This window comes from Telmatherina bonti (genome assembly GCF_933228915.1).
Source record: "Telmatherina bonti genome assembly, chromosome: 21".
NCBI lineage: Eukaryota > Metazoa > Chordata > Actinopteri > Atheriniformes > Telmatherinidae > Telmatherina > Telmatherina bonti.
Window position 1 is genome coordinate 16,238,407 of NC_136630.1, and position 22,912 is coordinate 16,261,318.

At 38.4% G+C, this 22,912-nt stretch overlaps 1 protein-coding gene across 1 annotated transcript in view; it reads right to left on the bottom strand.

Annotated features, from left to right (window-relative positions):
- LOC306771372 (protocadherin-15-like) overlaps nt 1-8,906 on the bottom strand; it is a gene marked incomplete at both ends in the record, with an annotated part of 199,731 nt that extends 190,825 nt beyond the window's left edge. Inside the window, one exon of the mRNA XM_079260539.1 lies at nt 8,846-8,906. Within this exon, the coding sequence (XP_079116665.1) occupies nt 8,846-8,906 (61 nt within the window). The remainder of the gene's footprint in view (nt 1-8,845) is intronic.
- Nucleotides 8,907-22,912: the final 14,006 nt, after the last annotated feature.

Below are 22,912 nucleotides of genomic sequence, written 5' to 3' on the forward strand. Positions count from 1 at the left end.
TAGTTTCCTGACATGTGAAACTACTTGGCGTTTCAGGTTTTTTCACACAGTAAATCAGATAAAAACATGAAAAAGTGTGAGCTTATATCTTTGTGAGTTGATGAGTGAAACCAGCTGAGGCCACTTTCCACAGGGTGCGGGCTTGCTGCATTCCATCTGCGTTGTGGCCTAATCGCAGCAGTTTAACTAGGTACACCAGGTGTGCTGCAGCAAGTTTCAGATGTATCCAAACGTGCCTTGTTGTGGTTCTCTGCTAAACATACGTGCTATGTCTATTTTTAACAGAACAAGCCCAGCAGTTCAGGTAGAGTCAGACATTAAGTTCCCCTACCTGTTTGCTGTAACTGAACACTGGGTTTTGTTCTGTTTGTTATCATGGACGAGAAGATGTTTATCACAAGATAAAGAGACTCACAAGATTTTAATCGACGCCACACATCCTTTTTACAAGGATAAAAGCAATAAGGAGAAAAGGACTAGTCAACATATCAGCAGGTTTAGGAGCAGGCAATGATTTTAACATTCTTCTTAACATATTGCTTCTTTTCAGTGCATACTATCCAATCAGTCCATTCAAGTCAGGTAAGCCATCAGTAAACAGCCATTAAAGTGATGTACCAATTAAAAGCACGTGTGAATTTGTGATCTTGCAAATGCAGTTATGTAGACCATACCCATCTGGAATGGTCCCAGTATGATTTAGCATTCTGCAGAAGTTGTAATGAAACATGGTGTACAAAGACCCAGTGGAAATTAGGGGGGGGGGGACTTTTTTTAAATGTCATGAATTATTTCTGCTGATGCACATATGTATTTAGTGGTTTTTAAAACTTCACCGCCACATGTATTTACTGTAAAAAACTTGACAACAGGCTTTTTCACAGTCACCATCATCTTTCCATCTATCATCACTGTCTGACATCCTCACTAATGCCTCATTTTAGACTAAAAGTAGAGGTTTTTAAACCGTTTTTTTAAATACTATATATATATATATATATATATATATATATATATATATATATATATATATATATATAATATAATATGTGTGTGTTTTTTTTTTTTTTTTTTTTTTTTTTTTTAACATACACCAAGTTAAGGAGGACAGTTAAATCCGTTGATATTGCCAGTAATAGCACATTTACCCTTACTGCTCTGAGAGTTATAACTTATTCAGAGCTGGGCCAGTACACAATTACCCTCTAAGGGGACATCCATGTAACTATGACAACATGAAAGCATGACATTTTGCTGAATCCTGCAGGCTGTGTTGGACCACAGTTACTAAACACTATTGCTTTTTAAGATCATTAGCTATGATTTTTTGTTTAGCTTTTTTTTTTTTGTTTGTTTTTGTTTCTTTTTTTTTATTTTAAGATTCGGAACTCTAACCCACTCATGACTGAGAATCAGTGTAAAATGTGTTGCAGACAAGTAAAATACAGGAATGAATAAATAAATAAATCAGTCAATCAAATGTGGGTTTTTTTTTTCCTACAAGTTATTGCAGTCAGTTTTAGAGTTTCAGCATTTCTCTGTAAAGAAATGTCAACTGTGCCCACCCTTAAAGCTCTGACTGCAGCATCCTCAGCATACTCAACACATGTAAGATTTCAGGGGGCGTATGTAAGCTGATTTCTATACTTTCCATCAGCATTTGTGTTATATGTCTGCTGTATATATTTGCTGATATATTTGCTGATTCTATTTTAATCCCTTTTATCTGACCTCAATGAACTGCTTTAACGGCACTGCAAGTACATCTGTTATTAGATTATTTAAACACAAACTAAAACTCCCCAGAACAGATTTTGTGTCGGCTTGCCAAATACACTCATTTCAAATTTTATTCACTCAGCGTAAAAAAGTAGTTTAAAAAAAGGAAAAGCGAGGGATTGCAAGATCTGATGAAGTGATAAGTGTCAAAATAAAAAGAACTGCTTCCTGAAAGCAAAGAGAAAGCTGAGGACATTTTACAAATATCAGTCCTCTTCTGACATGCATGCATAGGAAGGGGGATAACAAGTGGTGATGGAAAGAAATGGTTAACAGACAAGAGGCACAGAAAAAAAAAGGAAGAAAGAAAGGTACTGCTTGTGTGGAAACAGATTGAAGACATTTAACCACAAAACGAGTCACAGCCAGAAATATTAAAATCTGACTGTAAATCACACTGATAGGAACTAAATATCATTATTTGTGGTTCCAGTAAACCGCAGGCATTAGACCTAGGCGGGCTTGTGATTGAGCAGCTATACTTCAAACTATTTTAGATCAAAAACAACTCAGAGAATTACATGTGATAGATTGTCTTTGCTATTCATCTCTTGCTTTCATATCTGCTGCTATGTTTCTCCTCTGCTCTTGGCTGATTAATGAACGTTAATGCAGCAAAGTCCACTGAAACATCCACTGTGCATGGTGAAAGAACAGCAATAATTTCCCCTCCTTCTGTGTTTGTATGTATGATTGGGAAAAAAAGATACACAGATGCATATGCAAACAGACACAATATTTGATATATATGCACACAATTGGAAAAGCACAGAGATATGACAGCTAATGGATAATGTATATCATTGCAATTCAAACTCTATATACATCTGAAAAACCAGCTTGTTTCATGGGAATTGGTTGATATTTATTAATAATTGAAATTCAGTTGATAACATTAAATGCTGGAGGGTGATGTTTATTTACAGATAACATCACACAACTGTGAATGTGATTATATGAAGAGTGAAGCTCCAGTTAGGGGTTATGTTTGACACACTGGTCACAGCACACACACACACACACACACACACACACACACACACACACACACAGACCATGCCATCACAGCAGCAACATTACCTTTCATAATAATGCATGAGGTTCACTTGGCCTTCTCCACTCAGCTCTTAAATCATTAAAAACTGCTTCAAGACTAAGTGCATCTGCTCAGGCAGGTCTTAACAGAATAAATGATGAGTGTCACCAACAATAACACACAATGTATTTCACCAGTAATAGGAACGATAATGTGCAGGAAGTATTTCAATCCTACACAAATGCTCTGGTCGCTTTTGTAGTTTGTCAATAATCTTTCCATTAAACGCTAACATCAACCAAAATAAAATGAACACATCACTGTAAATCTGCACAGAAAAGAAATGATGTTTACGGCAGGCAGCACTGTACTTCAGTTTCTAAAATAAAATTCATGCTGCATTGTTATTGTCAAGACAAAATAGTTGGTTGATTGTGTGCCTTGGCAGTCTATTTAAAGAAGAAACAAACTAAAAAGAAAGGGACGAAAAAAATCTCATATTCAGCCTGTCTCTTTCGTTTTAGCAGGCACCCAGTCTCACATGGGTCAATGCATGTGTGCAGCTCGCTCGGCAATTAGAATGACAGAAGCATTTATGTTTTGGAGGTTTTCTTACAAATTAAAATTTATGGTTTAAGATGCAAAGAGAAATACAATAAAATGCATTTTATACCAAATTGATAATGATGTCTGTCAGCAATGAAAAATGATGCACCGCAGTAGTAGAAGTACAACTGCAGCCATAACAGCAAACTTTAGGCTAAACTAAAGCTGACAGGTGGATGCACTTCAACGTAAATGTTGCTGGTTACATGGTGGATAAGATGCAACCCATAACTTTTGAGTCACCAGATTATCTATGAAATCTAGACAATTTATTAATCTTAAATGCACTATAACCTACATGCTAAATTCGATGCATATTTAAAAATCTAAAACTATTACAGAGATATAAACAACATATTGCATTTGTCAATTTTCTTCTTATTATGAAGTTTTATATTATAAAAATATATATTTCTTTTGCCATAATCAAACAGACAAACAATTAAAACAAGGTTGTTCATACAGTTTACAGGAACACAAAAGTACAGCAATGACTTTATTTCACTGCAAAAAATTTTGTATCATAACTACAGTAGATGGTATTCAACAGCAGTAATCTTGTCATCCGATGAGTACATTTTAAAATGAAAGTGTATTACACTCCTTGACCGCACTATATTCAGCTCATAGTTTCTTTCATCCTCATGTTAAATCTAGTTTACATTTGGAGAAAAGCTACATTTAATGAAAACAGCCAGTGAAGCAAAGCTTACACACTTATGACTAGATATTATTTCATAATCAGTGTCAACATGAGAACAGGGAGTCATTGGAGTTAATGGTCTCATTTCACTTTACCATTTCTCACTCAGCACTAATCCTTACATAAACATTTCATTTGGAGTCAATGATTAAAGGAAGCTATAAGCTGAAAGATCATGCTGATTTTAGAGATGAGCAGAAATACATTCAATAAAACAGAGTGAGTGAAGGCAATAAGTAGCAAATGTTTTTTGCAAACCTGCAGCCTGATTTGACACTGTTTGGTCAATTTGAAAATGAGGATCATAAAAAAAAAAGAAAGAAACTTTTATCTTTTATACCTGGGAAACATAAACTCTTAACTGGGGGTAATTATACCATTCAAATACCACAGTGATGTGAGGTTCCAGAGAGCTGAAATGAAGCTAGTGTCCTTGTGAATAAAGCTAATTAAAAACTCACCAACACTCATGCATGTTGAAAGGGAACACAGCTTGTAAAATATTGTTTATCAACTACAAACCTAGAGTCATTAAAGTAGATCACTTCAGTGAGCAAATCCATGACATTCATGTGTGCAACTTTGTGAGGTGTCAGTTGTAACTGAATGCAAGTTGACATATAAATGTGAGATGAAGAGAAAGAGATGTTTCAAGTAACCTTGCAGACATAAAGTTAATTGTTCCTTCAAACATTCAAGTCCAATCTTATAGACACGCATGATGCAAATATACAATCCTCTTCCACTCTGCAGAGAAAACCCTTTGGTGTCATGTTTTTGCCACCCTGATCTCCTGGCGCTCATCATTGGTAACTCGATCCACCTGCTGGCTTCCTAATTGCCTCTGCTACCTCATTCAGTTCACCTGGTTTCCTTTTCTCTCACTGCCTACTTAAGCTCCCTCCAATCCCTCCTTTTCTGCCAGATAATAATCAGACCTATGTCTAGTTTTGTTCCAGTGTTCTACGGATTGTTCCTCAGTTGCCGACCCTCTGCTTCATGCCCCTGGATTACCCTCCTTGCCTTGCCCTCGACGGATACCGCTACCTTTCGGATCTTCTGGTTACCGACCCTGCCTGTCTTTGGATCTCTGAGCCTTGTCTTTGCCTGGACGAGTATTTTGCCATCCTGTTTACCTCCCAGCTGTTGCCTGGTTTCTTCTGCAGACCATTCCCCTGGACTGATCTTCTGTTCATACTCCTCCACCAATAAACTGGTCATTTGTCCAGAACTCCCTGTGTGTGGCTGTATTAAGGATCCTCAGGGTAACTCATTACACTTTGGCTCCATCTATACACCAGCTATAGAAAACTGGAAAAAAAACATGGGTTAATGGAGTATTAATATTCTGAATAATCAAGCAGGAAGTCAGTACACTATTGTACTGAGCTCTTTCATCGGCAAGAACTTAATTTCAGTTTACTCTTGCTTCAGTTTGCCCCCAGTTCAGTTGAAAATTAGCGTGGATGTTTTTTTTAACCTAGAAATAATTACTTTCATGTGATTTCACCACTGTCAGATAAATGGGTTTTACTCCTCATCTGAATTCCAGCTAAAGGGAGTTCAGCTTCCCTGAAAAGCAGACAAGCTCCCCTAAAGACATTCACACACTCTGAGGTGGGGGTGGCGTGGTCCACGGGGTCTACTTTGAGGTTACATTTAATTTCCTCATAAGGTTACGATGCTTCTTAAAAATAATAGTATTAATTTCTCACTGTTGCGTTTGTTCATTTATCTAATTTTATATTTAAATGAAATTTCCCAAAAGATGCTGGTGATCCGTTTAGTTTCTTTTATCACCGTGGACAGCAGCAGTGTTTGCTTGTTGTGTACCATTAACCACCCAAATATCAACTCCTAAAACAGTTGTTTATTGTCATTGTTAAAATAAACCTCCATAAAGATATGAGATGTTTCCATAAAGCATGAAGTGCTAATATTCTTACATTGTGGCCAAGACAGCCGCTCACGTAGATGCTGCAGTTTCTGGGCCCCATGTTTGCACTGGTACTTTTGTACTTTATGTCTGTCTGTGAGTCTGCTACCCATCATGACTATTACAGGTACATCTCAGAAAATTATAATATTATGAAAAAGTTAAATTTTTTGTCACTCATTTCAGAATGTGAAACCTATATATTTTATAGATTCATTACACATAGAGTGAAACATTTCAAATATTCAATCCTTGAAATATTGACAATTGTGGCTTATAATGAAAACCCAAAATACAGTGTCTCAGAGACTTAAAATATTGTGAAAAACTGCAATCTTAGAAAGTCATGTGTCACACCCTAATCAACTAATTAACTCAAAATACCACTAAAGGTATTCTAAACCTTTGAATGGTCTCTCAGTCTGGGTCAGATGGATACACAATCATAGGGAAGACTTTGGGGAGCCATGTCATCTGCTGGTGTTGGTTCACTGTGTTTTCTGACGTGCACAGTCAACTCAGCCATCTACCAGGAAATTTTAGAGCACTTCATGTTTCCTTCTGCTGACAAGCTTTTTTTTTCAGCAGGACTTGGCACCTGCCTACACTGTCAAAGGTACCAAAAGCTGCTTCAATGACCATGGTGTTACTGTGCTTGATTGGCCAATAAATTCCCTTGATCTGAACCCCATAGATGAAGATGTGAGACACCACACCCAACAATTTAGATGACCTGAAGTCTGTTACCAAAGCATCTTGGGCTTCTATTACACCTGAGCAGTGCCACACACTGATCGCTTCTATTGCCATGTTGCATTGATGCAGTAATTCATGCAAAAGGAGACCCAACCAAGTATTGAGTTCATGGAAATAAACATACTTTTCAGAAGCCTGGCATTTCTGTGTAAAATATCCTTTTTTTTTCCCATTGATCTTCTTATGTAATATTCTAATTTTCGGAGACACTGCATTTTGGGTTTTCATTATCTATAAGCCACAATCATCAAATTTTCAAGAAATAAATGTTTGAAATGTTTCACTCTGTGTAATGAATCTATATAATATATGGGTTTCACATTCTGAAATTAGAGACGAAAAATATTGAACTTTTTCATAATATTCTAATTTTGTGAGATGTACCAGTAGATGCCCGGAATCACTGGTCTAATTCTGCAATCATCTCAGAGCTTTTTAATTCTAATTTTGATTTTTCTGATTGAATCAGCTGAATACTGTGGCAGCAGACTGTTTTCAGGAGTAATCCTGTTTTTAAGCATGCTACCATAAACAAATATGTATGTACATGCTTTTTAGTCAGAAGTTGCGTAGTACTACCAAAAAACTAGACTGCCCTGAAATCCCCTGCAAAATACGAGTACTGTTTTTACTCATATGCCATGAATTAAGAGAGGCTTTTGTGTTTGGATATTTCATAATTTACAACTGCATCATTCCTTTTTTGTAATTACACTGTCTAAAGCAAAAACACAAGACATGGCGCTCAATAAATGAGTCAAATCACTTCATTAATTTGCGTGTAAACATGAGGTACTGTGGGGACTTGGAAAATGAAAAGAATTATCCCTATCCAATTGCTATTTTTTTCTGTAATGAGCAGCAGTGGGACTGTAATAGCCCAATGCTGAACTAGCAGCCTTAACCAGGCTAACAATACTGATAATCTATGGCTATTCACCTAAGTTTGCAGCACTTGGGCAGCTTGGGCATAGCAAAGCAGTGGACCTACACATCCAACCGTATTCAGTTGCCCTGCAGTGTCTTGAACTAAACTTCAGTTAGTCTGTCTGGGATTACACAAAGACACAAAAGCAAGTAAGAAATCCGACAGCTAATAAAATCTTTTAACTTCTAGCAAAGAATCTTACGTCTGCCTAAATTTTGAAAGACAAGGGATGCCAGATAAAATATTTAATTATAAATAATAGCACATGATAATCAAAATGCATTTCCAATTTATAGCTTTCTGTATCAAATTAACCGTGTATAGCCCATGTTTTAAAAGTCAATGTCTTTGGTGGATATAACAAAAAATACTACCACCTTCATATTCTTTAACACAGCTTCAATCTTCCCAGATTAGCTTTTTTTTTTTTTTTTTTTTTTTTTTTTTATTATTAGTTTCTTAGAGTAGTCTTCAGGAATAGTTCTGGAGGCTTCTTGAAAGATTTTCTAAAGCTCTTATCTGGATGTTGGCTCTTTTGTTCTCTCCGTCTCTCCCAAGAGGATTCCACACAGGTTCAGCAAGGAGGTTTGTGCTTTGGGGAGAATTGATTACTCTAAGACTTTCTTTTAACCATTTTAAACAACATACTGTAGACTATAGATAAGTTTGCCACTTTGTCTTTATGAATTTGTTGCTGCAAAAATTGTATTTTTGTGTCTGTTGAACTGTTGTTTTTGGCATACAGACCTTTGTCAAGTTTCTGTAAGGCAGGTAATCCAATAGCAGTCATTGACAGCCATCACTATTAATGTTTTAGATTTTTCGCTCTCCGAACTCACCTGATTCAAATGAACTTGTTTTGAAACTCAGTGCAAGTCTAAATCATAGTCAAATGTATTGAAGCAGGAAACCTGAATTATGATCTGAAAAAAAAACGTAACATGGTGAAGCTTACTAGCCAAGAGATTTTTTCCCACTCAAGCAGTCTTAATTCCAGTAAGTCAAGATAAGTAAGTAAGAAAAGATGAAACATAGAGGAAAGACAAGTAAGGAGACATATTGGACATAGAGGATAAGATATGAAAAAAGTACTGCCGTTACCTTCCGTGTCTTGGCCGAGACAGGTTGATAGCAGCAGCAGATAAAGGATTCCTATTCCCATTACATTCGTCCATCTGACCCGGCCCAATGACAGCAGCCCTACTGAGCACATTCTAACCATCTTCACCACCACGCCTCACCAAGTATCCAGCTGTGTAGAGAGAGAGAGGAGACATGAACACATAAATGTTGGTTGCTCTCATTTCTTACAGTGCGGTGTGCAACACTAAAACCAGCAGCCTCAAACATCTAGTGGCTTCAGTCACCTTTGTCCAGAGACAGAAGAGCATGAAAGCACAGTCATTTGCAAGGACCTTGACTTAAAGTGAGTCTGAGATGTTACCAATAAGGGTGAGGGATCAGGTCAGGTTCATATAAGGTAACAGGAAACAAAGTTCACTTTACTCTTGATCTGCTCCCACGCATAAGAATCAAACATACATTTTTTTTGTTTGATGTAGCTGAAGTGTACACACTCCATCGCAGCTTCCAGAGGTAACCTTTGAATAAAAGGAAGTTGTCAATATTGACAGTTCCCTTCATTTGATCCCAGAGGTAAGGTGCCTGCACAGTCTAAAGCTCAGATGACACTTAATATTCATTTTGCTGTTGCACCTCATAAGAACTATGTTAGAATCTTTTATCAATCTTTGTGCTTATACCTCAAAGTAAATTATTGTTTCACAGGGACTAACAGCAGTATGGTAACTATGGAAACCTGCGCATGATGATGAAGAAGAAAATATTTACTGCAATGTAAAATGCCACTTGTGCCAGAAACCTCATTTCTTACAGTATGAGATTTACATTTCAAATATTGAGCCTCAAGTGAGAAAATTTAACTGATATATGAATGATTATTGGTTTTTAAACTGAAATAGAAATTTTAAACATTACAATTTGTAGACCAAAAAGAATGTATTAGTTTACATGTTACACAGGGAATGATCCAGGTTTCAAACCTGCAGCATCTACAGCTTTACAAGCCCACTGGATTTCACTTATTTCCTGTAATCTTTCTTGTGCTGCAGCCACAATGCAGACAGGAAAGAGTAACTGTGTGTTGGTGCAAAACTGCAGAGGAAGTGCAAGTTACTCTTCCTCCTCATAGTCTCAGATGTGAAACTCACGAACCAGTGAAAATGTTTAAAACCTTAATAAGACGAGTTGAAAACAACGCAAGTTACATGTTTAAATTAAAGATGATCGCTACAAACAGCGGTGGAGTCATGTCTTTAAACCTCATCATAAACTAATTTTCCATTAATTTTCCATCGGTAAATACTGAAAAACAAAATGCCAAGGATAAATGACAATCTAATTTCTGAATTGTCTAGATCAAGTTAATTGCAATGGTTTTGCTGGGTGGAGTTGTTCTAAATACTCTTAGAGGTATTGCTATTGAAGTTGGTGAAAAAAATACACATCTTCTTTGATAATGGCAGTCTGGGTTAGCTGCTTGTGTATTTAAAATCTACCATGATTACTTCATTTCTGTACTGCTTCATGTAATTCAGGGTCATGGGGAAGCTGGAGCCTTTTCCAGCAAATAACAGGTGAGGTGCAGAGTGCACCCCGGACAGGTCGCAATTCCATCACAGATCTACCATGATGTCCTTTTGTAATTTTGTATTTCTCCCATGTGATGGCAAGATTGTCCCTTTCCTCCAATAGTAAAGAATCTTTTAAAAAGCTTGTGGATAGCGATCTGGATGATTCCTGGATGATCACTTGTTCCTTATTCCATTTCTGACATCCATAGCTTTTTGAGTTATCTTGAACACAAACAAACAAACAAACAGATAAACGCCGGGTAAAACATAACCTCCTAACATAGCCTCTTTGGTGGAGGTAATAAACTAAAAGTGTTTTTGTTGTTATTTGTCCTTGCATGCAACCCCTAAAGGCCCCCACTGATCACAACTAAAGACAAATAAACTGTAAAGCAAAATAAAAATTCTGACTTCTTTGAGTTTGTCTCTGGTTTTAATTTTTTTTTTTTTTAATTAGAGAACTGAAAAGATGTCTTGACCTGTGAGGTGAGTCCAAAATGGAAAGCCTCTACTTGCAAAACATAATTTGTTTCATAAGGTTTTAGATTTTGGGATATTAAAAGGACAGAGAAAGAAAATCTCAAAAGTGCACATTGTTTTTGTTTTTTTTTGTTTGTTTGTTTTACAAGTAGAGCTACTTGGAAACAAAGATAATTGTCTTAATGCAAGCAGTCAGTTAGATATGACTTAAGTTTTTAAATATTTACTTATTAAATGTATAAAGTTTCAGATAAATCACCTGGAGTTATCACAACCCATTTCTTTAGATTTCATGAAGAACTGTTAATTATAGCCTGAACAAGATGTTTACATATTGGTGCCAGCTATCTTACCAAACCCATCAGTTTATATGCCAGCTGGACTATACGCTAACTGATTTTGGAAAAATTATGTTCTTTGTTATTTGCTTCTGAGTTGCTTTGGATATAACAAACCCTAGAGGATGCTTAGACCTCTTTTACTTTTAGTACATGTTTAAAATTACATTCAAAAACTCTTATTCAAATGCAAACTATTTCATAACATGGCTAAATGTGGGGAACTTTCTTTTATTACAGTCTTCGTAAAATAATTCTTAGTATTTATTACTCCAGAAACTAGCATGATTTAGCATTGTAACTGAGATTTTACTTGTGCCATTCAGTAGGAACAACAACCGCTTCCTTCCATAAAAAATGTGCAATCTTTTCCATGAAATATGTGCAATCTCTTTAAATTAGACTGATTCACAGAGCTCCCATGGCAGAGATTACTGTGACAGAGTCAGATTACTATTGCCCTGCCCTCTGAAAGGAGATAGAGCTGGCTGACAATGAAAATGTAATTGTGATATTCTACCACAGCTCAAAAATTAAATCTAGTGGTCATGGGTACTTGAGCCAAGACATTCATTGGAAGATGACACTTTGGTATTCCAATGACAGCACACTTTTACCTAGCATTTACATCCATCCATCCAGGTAGAAGTAGATGTGATGGATCGAGCACCAGCATAGTCTTGCAGAGGAAAAAAATAACAACTCTGACACACTGTGATGATTCTGAGTCAAACGCAGAGGAGCAGATGGTATTTTCTTTTTTCTGTGGCAGTTATTTTTTTATGAATCACAAAATACTAGATGTTTCTGCTTCCCTAATGTAATGTTAGACCTGCTGATGGGTGTAATAAATAATTCAGTCATATTAATGAGCTGAATCCCCAGGCAATTAAACTCTGCATGAGAACCCTGCACATATTTGTGATGTCTATGTCAAAGTGGTTAGATTCTTATTAGATGTATAAAATACAATTATAATCTCTCAAACTTTGAGGAATAGTAGTTCATTGTAGTTTTTGGGTAAATTTACTGCCATTTAAACATGCATGCAACATCAACGTCGCACAAGTGACGTCTTGCTCTCCCTGGATTTAAAGCAACCTGTTCTGTTGGTAATGCTTGATCTTACCACAGCATTTGACACAGTGGACCACTCTGTCCTTCTCACTCGCTTAGCCCAGTAAGTGGGTCTTCAGGGACCTGTGCTCCAATGGTTCAAGTCATACCTGACTGATAGATCTTTCTCAGTAATGATTAATGACCTCTCTTCATCTTCAGCTCCTCTGTCTTCCGGTGTGCCACAGGGTTCCATTCTTGGCCCTGTTCTGTTCTCTTTGTATATGTTGCCCCTCGGCTCTGTGATATCCCGCCATAATGTCTCATTCCACTTGTATGCAGACGATCTCCAAATCTATCTGCCAGCTTCCCAGAACTCCTCAGACACACAGTCCATCTACAGGTGTCTGGATGACATTAAGCAGTGGCTATCGCAAAACTTCCTCTGTCTGAATGAGTCAAAATCTGAATTTATCCTCTTTGGTGCCCCCAGCCCAGCAAATGCAGCTCCATTGTTCACATCTCTCACCAACCATCTCAGTCAGACAGTCAGGAATCTTGGAGTGACTTTGGACAATCATCTCAGACTCAAACAAATAGACTCTGTGATCAGGGCAAGCTTTTTTCAGCTTCGCCAGTTGGCCAAAGTCAAATCCTTTCTCACTCGTCAAGACCTTGAAACAGCCATCCACGCCTTCATCAGTTCACGTTTGGACTATTGCAACGCCCTCTACATTGGACTCAGCCAGGCTTCTCTGCACCGTCTACAGCTTGTGCAGAATGCAGCTGCCCGCCTTCTCACCAACACACGCAAACATGACCATATCTCCCCTGTACTGTTCTCTCTACACTGGCTCCCGGTTCAGTTCAGAATTCAATTCAAAATCCTTCTGTCTGTTTTCTGCTCCATGCATGGCCTTGCACCTCTGTACCTTTGTGACCTCCTCACCAGCCCAGCAGAGCCCTGCGCTCCTCTGATCAGCACCTCCTGGTGGTCCCTCGGTCTAGGTGTAAACAGTGGGGCGATTGGGCCTTCGCAGTGGCAGGGCCCAAACTCTGGAACTCTCTGCCTCTGGAGTTACGCTCCATCATGGACCTGCCTCTGTTTAAGGCCAGGCTAAAGACTCATCTGTTTAGATCAGCCTTTGGCTGTTGAGATTTTTACATGCGAATGAACTGCTATTTTATATTTTTACTTGTTTTTATCTTTGTTCAGCACTTTGGTCAACTAAGGTTGTTGTAAAGCGCTTTATAAATAAAATTTGATTGATTGATTGAAGTGATTATAAATTAAATAAATATCTATAGATTGTATCTTTTCACAGCAGACTTTTAATCTGAAATGGTACAACAAGCACTGGTGTACTAATGATGGGTGCATAAAACTTTGAGGAAGTCTGCTTATATGTATGCTCTATATTTAACCAGAATGCATGGGGACCAAGGTACAGCCCTGACTAGTGAACCCAAACATTAACACCACATACTAGGGTGGTTGTTTATACAAATCACATCATCAGAATATTCAACAATGATATGAAGTTCTAATACACTTTGAAGTGGCTTTCTTTATTTTACTTTAAGCTGAGACTAGAGATGTCATAGTTATGTCATTGAACCATATTGAAGATCAGCACAACTTCTGCATGAATAATAAAGTTACACCACACCTGCGTGAGAGGATACGCAGGTAAATGAAGTATACACACTTCTTTTTCAGTCACCATCACCATAGAGTATACGCACTTTTAAACCCCCTGTGATGTTGCTTTTACAATTACAAACATCCGCACAAATGTACTTATGTCGCCCAGCAGGTAAGCTGAAGTTATCTAAACTACACTGGTGAAGTTAGTCATCAGCTGCGTTAACATTAGCCGGAACAGAGACATAATAAAGATATATGTACATATGTCTATGAGCCTATCTCTCAGCAGTCTATGTGCCAGTATTGCTTTACTTATTTCATAACTCTTTCTCCCTGAAACCAAACAGCTGAAATTATATGACAATGAGCAAATATACTGATGGGTTTTGGGAGTAAACTAAATAGAGTAGTCTTACATGTCACTTTTTTATGAAACAGTATTTTTCCGGGCTACGTTTTTTAAATCAAGGGTGATAAAATCAGAGAATACCCACCTCTTGAGGGACCACCACACTGCCGCTTGTTGGATGTTTTTGGTTGGTAGAAAAGAAAAAAGACCAAGGTGACACTGATAGACTATGTTTCAGCACCAAAAAAAGGATCACTTGCTTTTAAGGTAAATTAAAGGGAAACATCCAGTAGTTTGAGCAAAGGACGCTAATGTTTACCTTATGTAGCCATTTTTTTTAAATTATATTTATTCTTATCTCATTTATTTATTTTCAATAACTGTTTATTACAGAATTTATTAAATATTACTGGACCTGACCAGACACGCAACTTGAGGGACCACTACACAGCTGCTTGTTGGATGTTAAGAATTGAGTGAAAATGATTGAATGAAAGTAAGAATTAAATTAAATGTGTTTGCATCTTTTTTTAATATGTATATGGCAGACTACATTTGAGCGCAGTTTGAGTTTACTGGATGCTACATTTTATGGATGTCACAATCCAAATTTCTTTTTTTTTTTTTTTGTTAAAAAAATAACCAACTCTTCTTTGCTCAATACCTTTTGATTGTCAATATGCAAAGGTTTGTCAGAGAAACGACTTTTAATTATTGTTCAAGGTGAAAACAAGCTTTGTTTTCCTGAGAAAAGGATGTAAACTGTTTTCATGAGAGATGGGTCAGTGTTATCTCAAGATGGTGAAAACAAACTCATTATTTTGATATAACAATAAAATCTGCAGTGATGCTAATGTGTTGCTGGTAAACAAAGCTAATATCCGGAACTAGCTTAAAGTTTGTTGGCAAGTACGCAGAATCTGATATTCCACCAGGATTTGAGATCTCACATCTCCTTTCACTTGTCAGCTTGCACTAAATTTGCCTATAGCACATACCTGAAGTCAAACTTTTTGTCTTATTCTATCTTTTCTTTAAGCACTGCAACACAGCTGCACTGAAATTTGCTTGATTGCACAGTTGACCCACATGTACTAAAATCCATCAACTACGATGCAATGTGATTCGAGATCTCAGTCTTTCGGTCACGACCCACTGGTCACAACTATAGGTGAGGGTAGGAACATAGATCGACTGGTAAATCGAGAGCTTTGTTTCTGGCTCAGCTCTTTCTTCACCACAACAGACGTTACAGAGTCTGCATTACTGCTGACGCTGCACCGATCTGTCTGTAAATGTCACGCTCCATACTTCCCACACTCATGAACAAAACCACGAGATATTTAAACTCCTCCACTTGAGGCAGGACCTCACTCCTGACCCGTAAAGGGCAATCCACCCTATTCTGGCTGAGGACCATAGTCTCAGATTTGGAGGTGCCGATTCCTATTCTGGCCGCCTTACACTCGGCTGCAAATCGTTCAAGCGAGAGCTGGAAATCATGGCCAGATGAAGCCAACAGGACCATGTCGTCCTTAAAAAGCAGAGACCCAATCCTGAGACCACCAAAACGGATCCCCTCAAAACCTCGGCTGTGCCTAGAAATTCCATCCATAAAAGTTATGAACAAAATCGGTGATAAAGGGCAGCCTTGGCAGAGTCCAACCCTCACTGGAAACAAATTTGACTTACTGCCGGCAATGCAAACCAAGCTCTGACACCTGTCATACAGGGACCAGACAGCTCGTACAAGGGGGTCCGGTACTCCATACTCCCCGAGTACCCCCCCACAGGAGTCCCCGGGGGACATGGTTGAAAGCCTTCTCCAGGTCCACAAAGCACATGTAGACTGGTTGGGCAAACTCCCATGCCCCCTCCAGGACCATTGTCCCATGACCAGGACAAAAACCACATTACTCCTCCTCAGTCTGAGATTTGGATTTCCGACGGACATTCCTCTCCAGAACCCCTGAATAGACCTTACCAGGGAGGCTAAGGAGTGTGATTCCCCTGTTATTGGAACACACCCTCCAGTCCCCCTTCATAGAAAGGGGACACCACCCAAGTCTGCCAGTCCAGAGGCACTGTCCCGGATGTCCACGCGATGCTACAGAGGTGTGTCAGCCAGGACAGCCCCAAAGAATCCAGAGCCTTAAGAAACTCCAGGCAGATCTCATCCACCCCTGGGGCCTTTCCACCAAGGAACTTTTTAACTGCCTTGAGGCAGGACCTCACTCATGACCAGGAGAGGGTCAGGAGCAAATCACTCAAGGTTAAGCTGGAGATCACGGCCAGATGACGCTAACAGGCAACTGCCTCCCAATCACTCCCCTCCAGGACTCACTGTCATTGCCCATGTGAGTATCAAAGTTCCCCAGCAGAACAAAGGAGGAGCATCCTCCAAAACTCCCTTCAAGGACTCCAGACAGGGTGGGTACTCTGAACTGCTGTTCGGTGCATAAGCACAGACAACAGTCAGGACATGTACCTCCACCTCAAGGCGGAGGGAAACTACCCTTTCGTCCACTGGGGTAAACCCCAGTGTACAGGCACCAAGCCAGGGGCTAATGAGAATGCTCACACCTGCTCAGCGCCTCTCACCATGAGCAGCTCCAGAGTGGAAGAAGGTCCAGCCCCTGTCAAGAGTACTGGTTCCAGAGCCCAAGCCATGCGTCGAGGTGAGTCCAACTATATCTAGCCGGAACTGCTCAACCTCACACACAAGCTCAGGCCCCTTCTCCACCAGAGAGTTTCTGCAGCCAAGGATCAGACTACCAGGGTCCCCGCCTCTTGCTGCTGCCCAGCTCACATTGCATCCGACCCCTACGGCTCCTCCCACAGATAGTGAGCTCACGGGAGGTTCCAAACTATATGATTAAAATAATAAATAAAATTCAAACAGAAAACAATCAAACAAAATTCAAAATTAGTAAATGTTTGCAAAGGTACAATAAGTTTTATCAGTTTAACATTCAATATCTTGTGTTTGTGGTGTATTCAACTAAATATAAGTGAAAATGTATTTGTAAATTATTGTTTTCTATGTCACTTATCATTTAACACATTTAAAGTTTTCATCGTGAAGCGAAACAGAATTATCTTGTTGGAACTGTTATACAGAAGGGGTTAAGGACTGATAGATAAGTACCAAGTGACCTTTTGAACACTCACCACAGGATATGACCAATGGCAAAATGTGGCAACAGAGTTGCTAAGTTACCAACACTGGGCTGCATCACCAATTTTGCTTTTTAATCTGTGATGTAGCCAGTCAGAAGTGCCCTCTCAGCACGGGAGCTGCTGTGCCCATATGCTGCAGCAGGGTAAAAAACTGACTTGTTTTATTTCTTTAAAATAGTCACGGTCATATTGCTAGTTCTAAGTTCAGTTAGGCAGGCCTGCTTCAGAATAATCCACAATTCATTTTCAGTGTTCAGCATGTGCAGGAGTCTGTTTTCATTTCCTCTACTACACTGACTTTGCAAACAGGACACAACTTGGCCATCGCTGAGGAGTTGGAGCAGTTGCTGGATCGCTGGTTTAATTCTCATCATAACCGCAAGTCATGTGGGGTTATGATGGCTTTGGACATGAGAATTAGCTCACGGTTAAACGTGGAAGAATTTGCTTAACATTCTGATGAAATCTGATCAACATAGACTGCTGGGATCTAATGAAACTTCCCCTGCCTCTGGTGGAGAGGGAAACGTTATTTTTTTAAATTCCTGACTCCTTTGAGTGCAACATAGATGCAGTCTCGGCTAGAATAATGTTGCACCCCCCGACTGATCTGAGTCCCCAATTAGACAGAGTCTATCGGACTATCCCGATGAGTATGTACTCCCAGTCCCCAGATTCCAAGCCATTCTGCAATTGGCTGGAGGTTGTATAAATTAAAGTTTGACTTAAATTTGAATAAAAAGTGTCAAGCAGCAAGAAAGAATCTGTTGGGATCAAGAACAATGAATGTATAAACATCTTTCTCATGAATTATCAGATGTTAGCATGACAGGCTCCAGTCAGAACCAGTCCTCGATCACAATGGCGGGAGAGTTTGTGTGCTGGGCAGAGCTGCCTTATGTTTAATTCTATTGTAAATTTAACAGAGCCCTCTTGCAGACAATCTCAGGCCATGCTGTAAGCATCAGAAACTAGGATGAAGTGTATTAGGGCTGAAGGCGCTTCTCCTCTGCTAGAACTTCAAAGTTTTATTCCTCCAGAGAGGAGTGGAAATACACCCGACAGCTGTGCACACAAAGGAAACGAGGAGGAGAGAGGAACATGGAAATGGAGAAAGGGAGGAAGATTAGAGAACAAGAGGAGAGACAGGTTGAAGGTAAAAAGAATACGAGTGACAACAATAGGTTATCAAATAACACTAAGACGATATGAGACAGGCAAAAATTGAAAGGCAGAATTTGTGACCTGAACTTCTTTCATTGATCAACAATGTCTTCCTGATGTATAGTGATCACAGAGCAGGGGATGAAATGAGAAGAGGACATAGCTAGCGGAGGTTTGGACAGAAAGGCTGGCAATGGGAGAAAAAAGATAAACAGAGGGAGAAAAAGAATTGGAAATGACAAGGAATGAATGAAAAGCAAGAGAAAGATACTAGAAAGACTGTGTGAGGTTAAAAATAGTGAAAAAAAATGAGTAATATTGTGTGAAAGTAAAAATGTTGACATTCTTAATTAAGATGCTCACATCCTTTTAGTTTCTATGGTTTGTGTGTGCATGTGTGTATAATTTTAGTTTTATTGTGCAGCAAACACTAATATTTTCCTTGCAATGTTAGTACTGACAGTTGGGTGTTTCTTTTCTGCCAGTTTGTTATTGAAACTTTATGCCTGTTTGTCAATGCCTGCTTTTCAGGCCTTCTGCTGCCAAAATGGGACAGTTTCTCTCTCCTGTCCCCCCCTCTGTTCAGTTCATTTGACAGGTGGTCAACAGCCTTATGTGCCTCAGCCAAGTGGTGAGGTTTATTATTTTGCTCACTGGACTCACAGTTTACCAAGAGGACACAAACATTGAACACATAACAGAAGATTTGACTTTTTTTAAAATATTTTTTTTGACTTTTTTTTTTTTCCAAAAACAAGATAAAATTAAAATTGCAGTTATTGTATTAAAAATAAATGAGTGTCTATAGTAATGAAGCATTCATATTATAGATTTTTCTTTCTATCAGTTTGTAATTATCACCCTATGAAAACAAATGAGATAATGACTATATAGCAAACAGTGTTAGTAAAAATGCACACTACTGCAGTTGGAATTTCTGTTTGTAGCACAAAATCTATGAAACTTGGAGTAGTCAGAGAGAAACCAAACACACACAGTTGGTGTCAGTCCAGTCAGTTAATAGCTGGGCACTTTGCTCCTGTCCTGCCATCCTACCTGAGTGTCATGGAGACCTTCCACAGTTGGGACTGGGGGAAAAAAACAGCATGCAGAGCTTCATGTTTTATTTTGGAATATTTTTCCTTTCAATTGATAAGCTATTTAGTGGCTTCAGTCACATAAACCACATTTATTTATATACCTGCTTGGTGGCTGGTTTGTCTTGCCTCCAACATATGATGAGGACCTGCTTCACACTAATAACCTAAATGCACAAAGCTGACAGGGACATTTCTGTGGGAAGAAATTGAGAAAGGAACTAAAACTTTGGGTGCAAAGAAGTAATCTTCTTTAAACCGCCACTGTCTCTCTTCCATAATTCAGAAGCACCAAACATAGGTGGCTAAGCTCTGCATTGGTGTGTGCCAGCTGAGTGATGACAGCATAGAGAGGAAAATTCTGTGATGCCAGCTTGACACCAAAGAGTGCCTGTTTGGCCCACGTCACTGTCTCTCTTCCAGACTCAGAGGCACATCAGTAGCAAGTCAACTGTGACCCCTCTATCCCACTTCTGCACTTTCACACATGACAGAGATGCGCAACAAGGTGAAGTGCATCACTATCAGCTCAAAGGCACATGCAAAAATACCAAGAGTTTGCGGTAGAACCTGTTAGTGAGTGAACAATAGAGGACACATGCCATAAAACAAAACACAACAATGAGCTTTATGTGACAAAAGAAAAAAAAACTCAAAACATATTACCAATGCAGAGTCCAAGCAAAGAATAGGTAAGATAAGGACAAAGCTCACCTGACTGACATTACTGGTTTGACTAAAAAGCAGGCTGTGAACAACTTGATCCAGACATTTAGGCAAGACTTATTTCAGCTCACTGTTACAAAGACCAAAGAGCCGTTCTGAGTAGGGACAGACACTTTTAAAATCTCTGTTTAAGCCACTCAGAATCCAGATTGACTCTTTAATATATGTGGGAAAAGCATTACCAATCTACCGCTCATGTTCACACCATGTAAACTCATAGCTAATACACATATGCAGAACTAGTGTATCATTCACTCATTGAATCTGCTCTCAGTTTTGGGGCAGACCAAATTAACTTGGGAAGATATCAAAACATATCACAATTCAGAAATAGATTTCCAATTTCCCAATTTGGACACACCACCTGTTGACTCTTCTATTTTTGTCTCCGACCTCCCCATCACAGATGCGAGCAGAGGAGTCAAGGACATATGTGAGGAGATAAGAGGCAAGCAAAGATGTCCTTCCTTCACAACGTCATTTTAAACTCATACCTAAACAAGATGTGTGACAAAAATCTATCATCTAATCATTGCTTAGTTGCAGGTTAACACATTATTTGATTCCCACTCATTGATGAGCATGACATCTGTTAGTGACAAAGAAGTACTTTTTTTTAATCCACTTTAAAATGTAGGATTATCATGACTCTTCGGATGTGGGTGCCAAGAAGAGATTTCTGCAGAGGATGTGCTGATGCAACCTCGCTTTTGACAAGCCCCCTCTTTTCTCAATTCCTTTGAGTAAATTTGAGGATTTGAAATAACCTTCAAATTATTTTGATGTTAGGATGGAAGAGACAGGCGATGAGGTTGCTAAAATAAGAGTAATAAGATGAGACACGGCACAAAGAACTAGAAACAGGACACATAAACTAATAACTGAAGTACACAAGACAAACATCAGCCGAGGAGTAATAAAAACTCCAAACTGTTTGAACTTAATAAAAACTCCAAAAATATGATGAAATAAAAAAAAAATCTCAATGATAAAAACTGATGTCAAAACTTACAGAGTATATCAGAACCAGCCAGACACTGTTGCCATGCAATATGAGCCAAATGAAAGAATCTTTATATGACTAAAAGTAGAACTTCTTTTCCCATCCAAGTTCTGGATTTTAGAGTTGGGTAAGACATAAAGTGGTTAGGATTATACAAAGAAGACTCTGCAGCAAAAACTTGAACTTCCAATTAAATTAGGAATAAAGTTATAGAGAAAAACAAAACAATACAAAATATTTTTAAGATAGACCACACCATTACTGGCGCTTCTTACCTCATCATCATTTGGGCAGCAAAAACTACAAAAAAACAAAAATTCCCAGAGCAAAACTGACCCATAGCAGGAATTATATATTGATATATATATTGATAATATTGATTACAAGTAATATGTACTGTGATGTATCAGTGCAGATTTTATCATTGAGGAGTTTATATTCAGATAACAGTAGCCAAAATTAGGTTAATAACCTCTGCCAAGACAGAGGTTATGTTTTCAGTGCTTTTGGTTTCTTTGTCTGTATGTTAGTAACAAAACTCAAAATGTTATTGGTGGATTTATTTACATTTTCAGGAAATGTCAAGAATGGAATAAGGAACAAGCCATTAAATTTTTTTTGGGGGGGACCAGTCAGGATCCCAGACCTTTTTAAAGGGTTCTTTACATTTAGGAGATTGGGATTATTATGCCGTTAAAGCTTGTCACTCAACAGATAATGCCCAGAACCACTGCCAAAACAAACAAACAAATGGAAAAACTGTAAAATGATATAGCTGTTCAATATAGTTTGTGTTATGTTTAATATATATGTTTCAGATTGTCGGCATGAGATTGAGAACTGTGGACTGTTAGGGACTGCAGACTTGGATTTTTTCTCAGGTGAGTGACCCTATGGCTTGGAGGACGTCTGTGGACTGAGTGCTTCTAGTTGGTACGAAGACTTTCCAGAAGAAAAGATATGAAGTATTCTTTTCCTGTTTAGATTTGTCTATAACATAATTTAGTTTCATTCTCTTTTTCTATTTTTATCAAAATATTTCGTGTACATTTTGGACTTACTTTCATCTTTTCTTAGTGTTTTTATGGTTCTATTTAGTCTTACAAAGGTCTTCTTAAGCCTGGTAAAGTCCATGCAAGAAAACTGCTCAGATTTGAATTTAAAATAATTGGGTTTACATGGACCTTTTCACAATCTTACCCAGCCCCAGTTTCATTTCCTGAGTACTTTCAAGGTACAATTCCCACTATGCAGTGAAAAACTTGCCATCGTAGTTTTAAAACCTTCATTGTAGCATTAACAATATTACATATTCTTAAGCTACACATATGACATTCAAGTGCTTCTAATTATAAAATTCTTCATGAAAAAGGTTTTGCTAACTTGTGGCACATGGCTGTGAACTATTTCTTCATATAAGAGAACAAAATGACACATCACAGAGGAAGCTGGCCAAATAAAAGCAGGAATAAG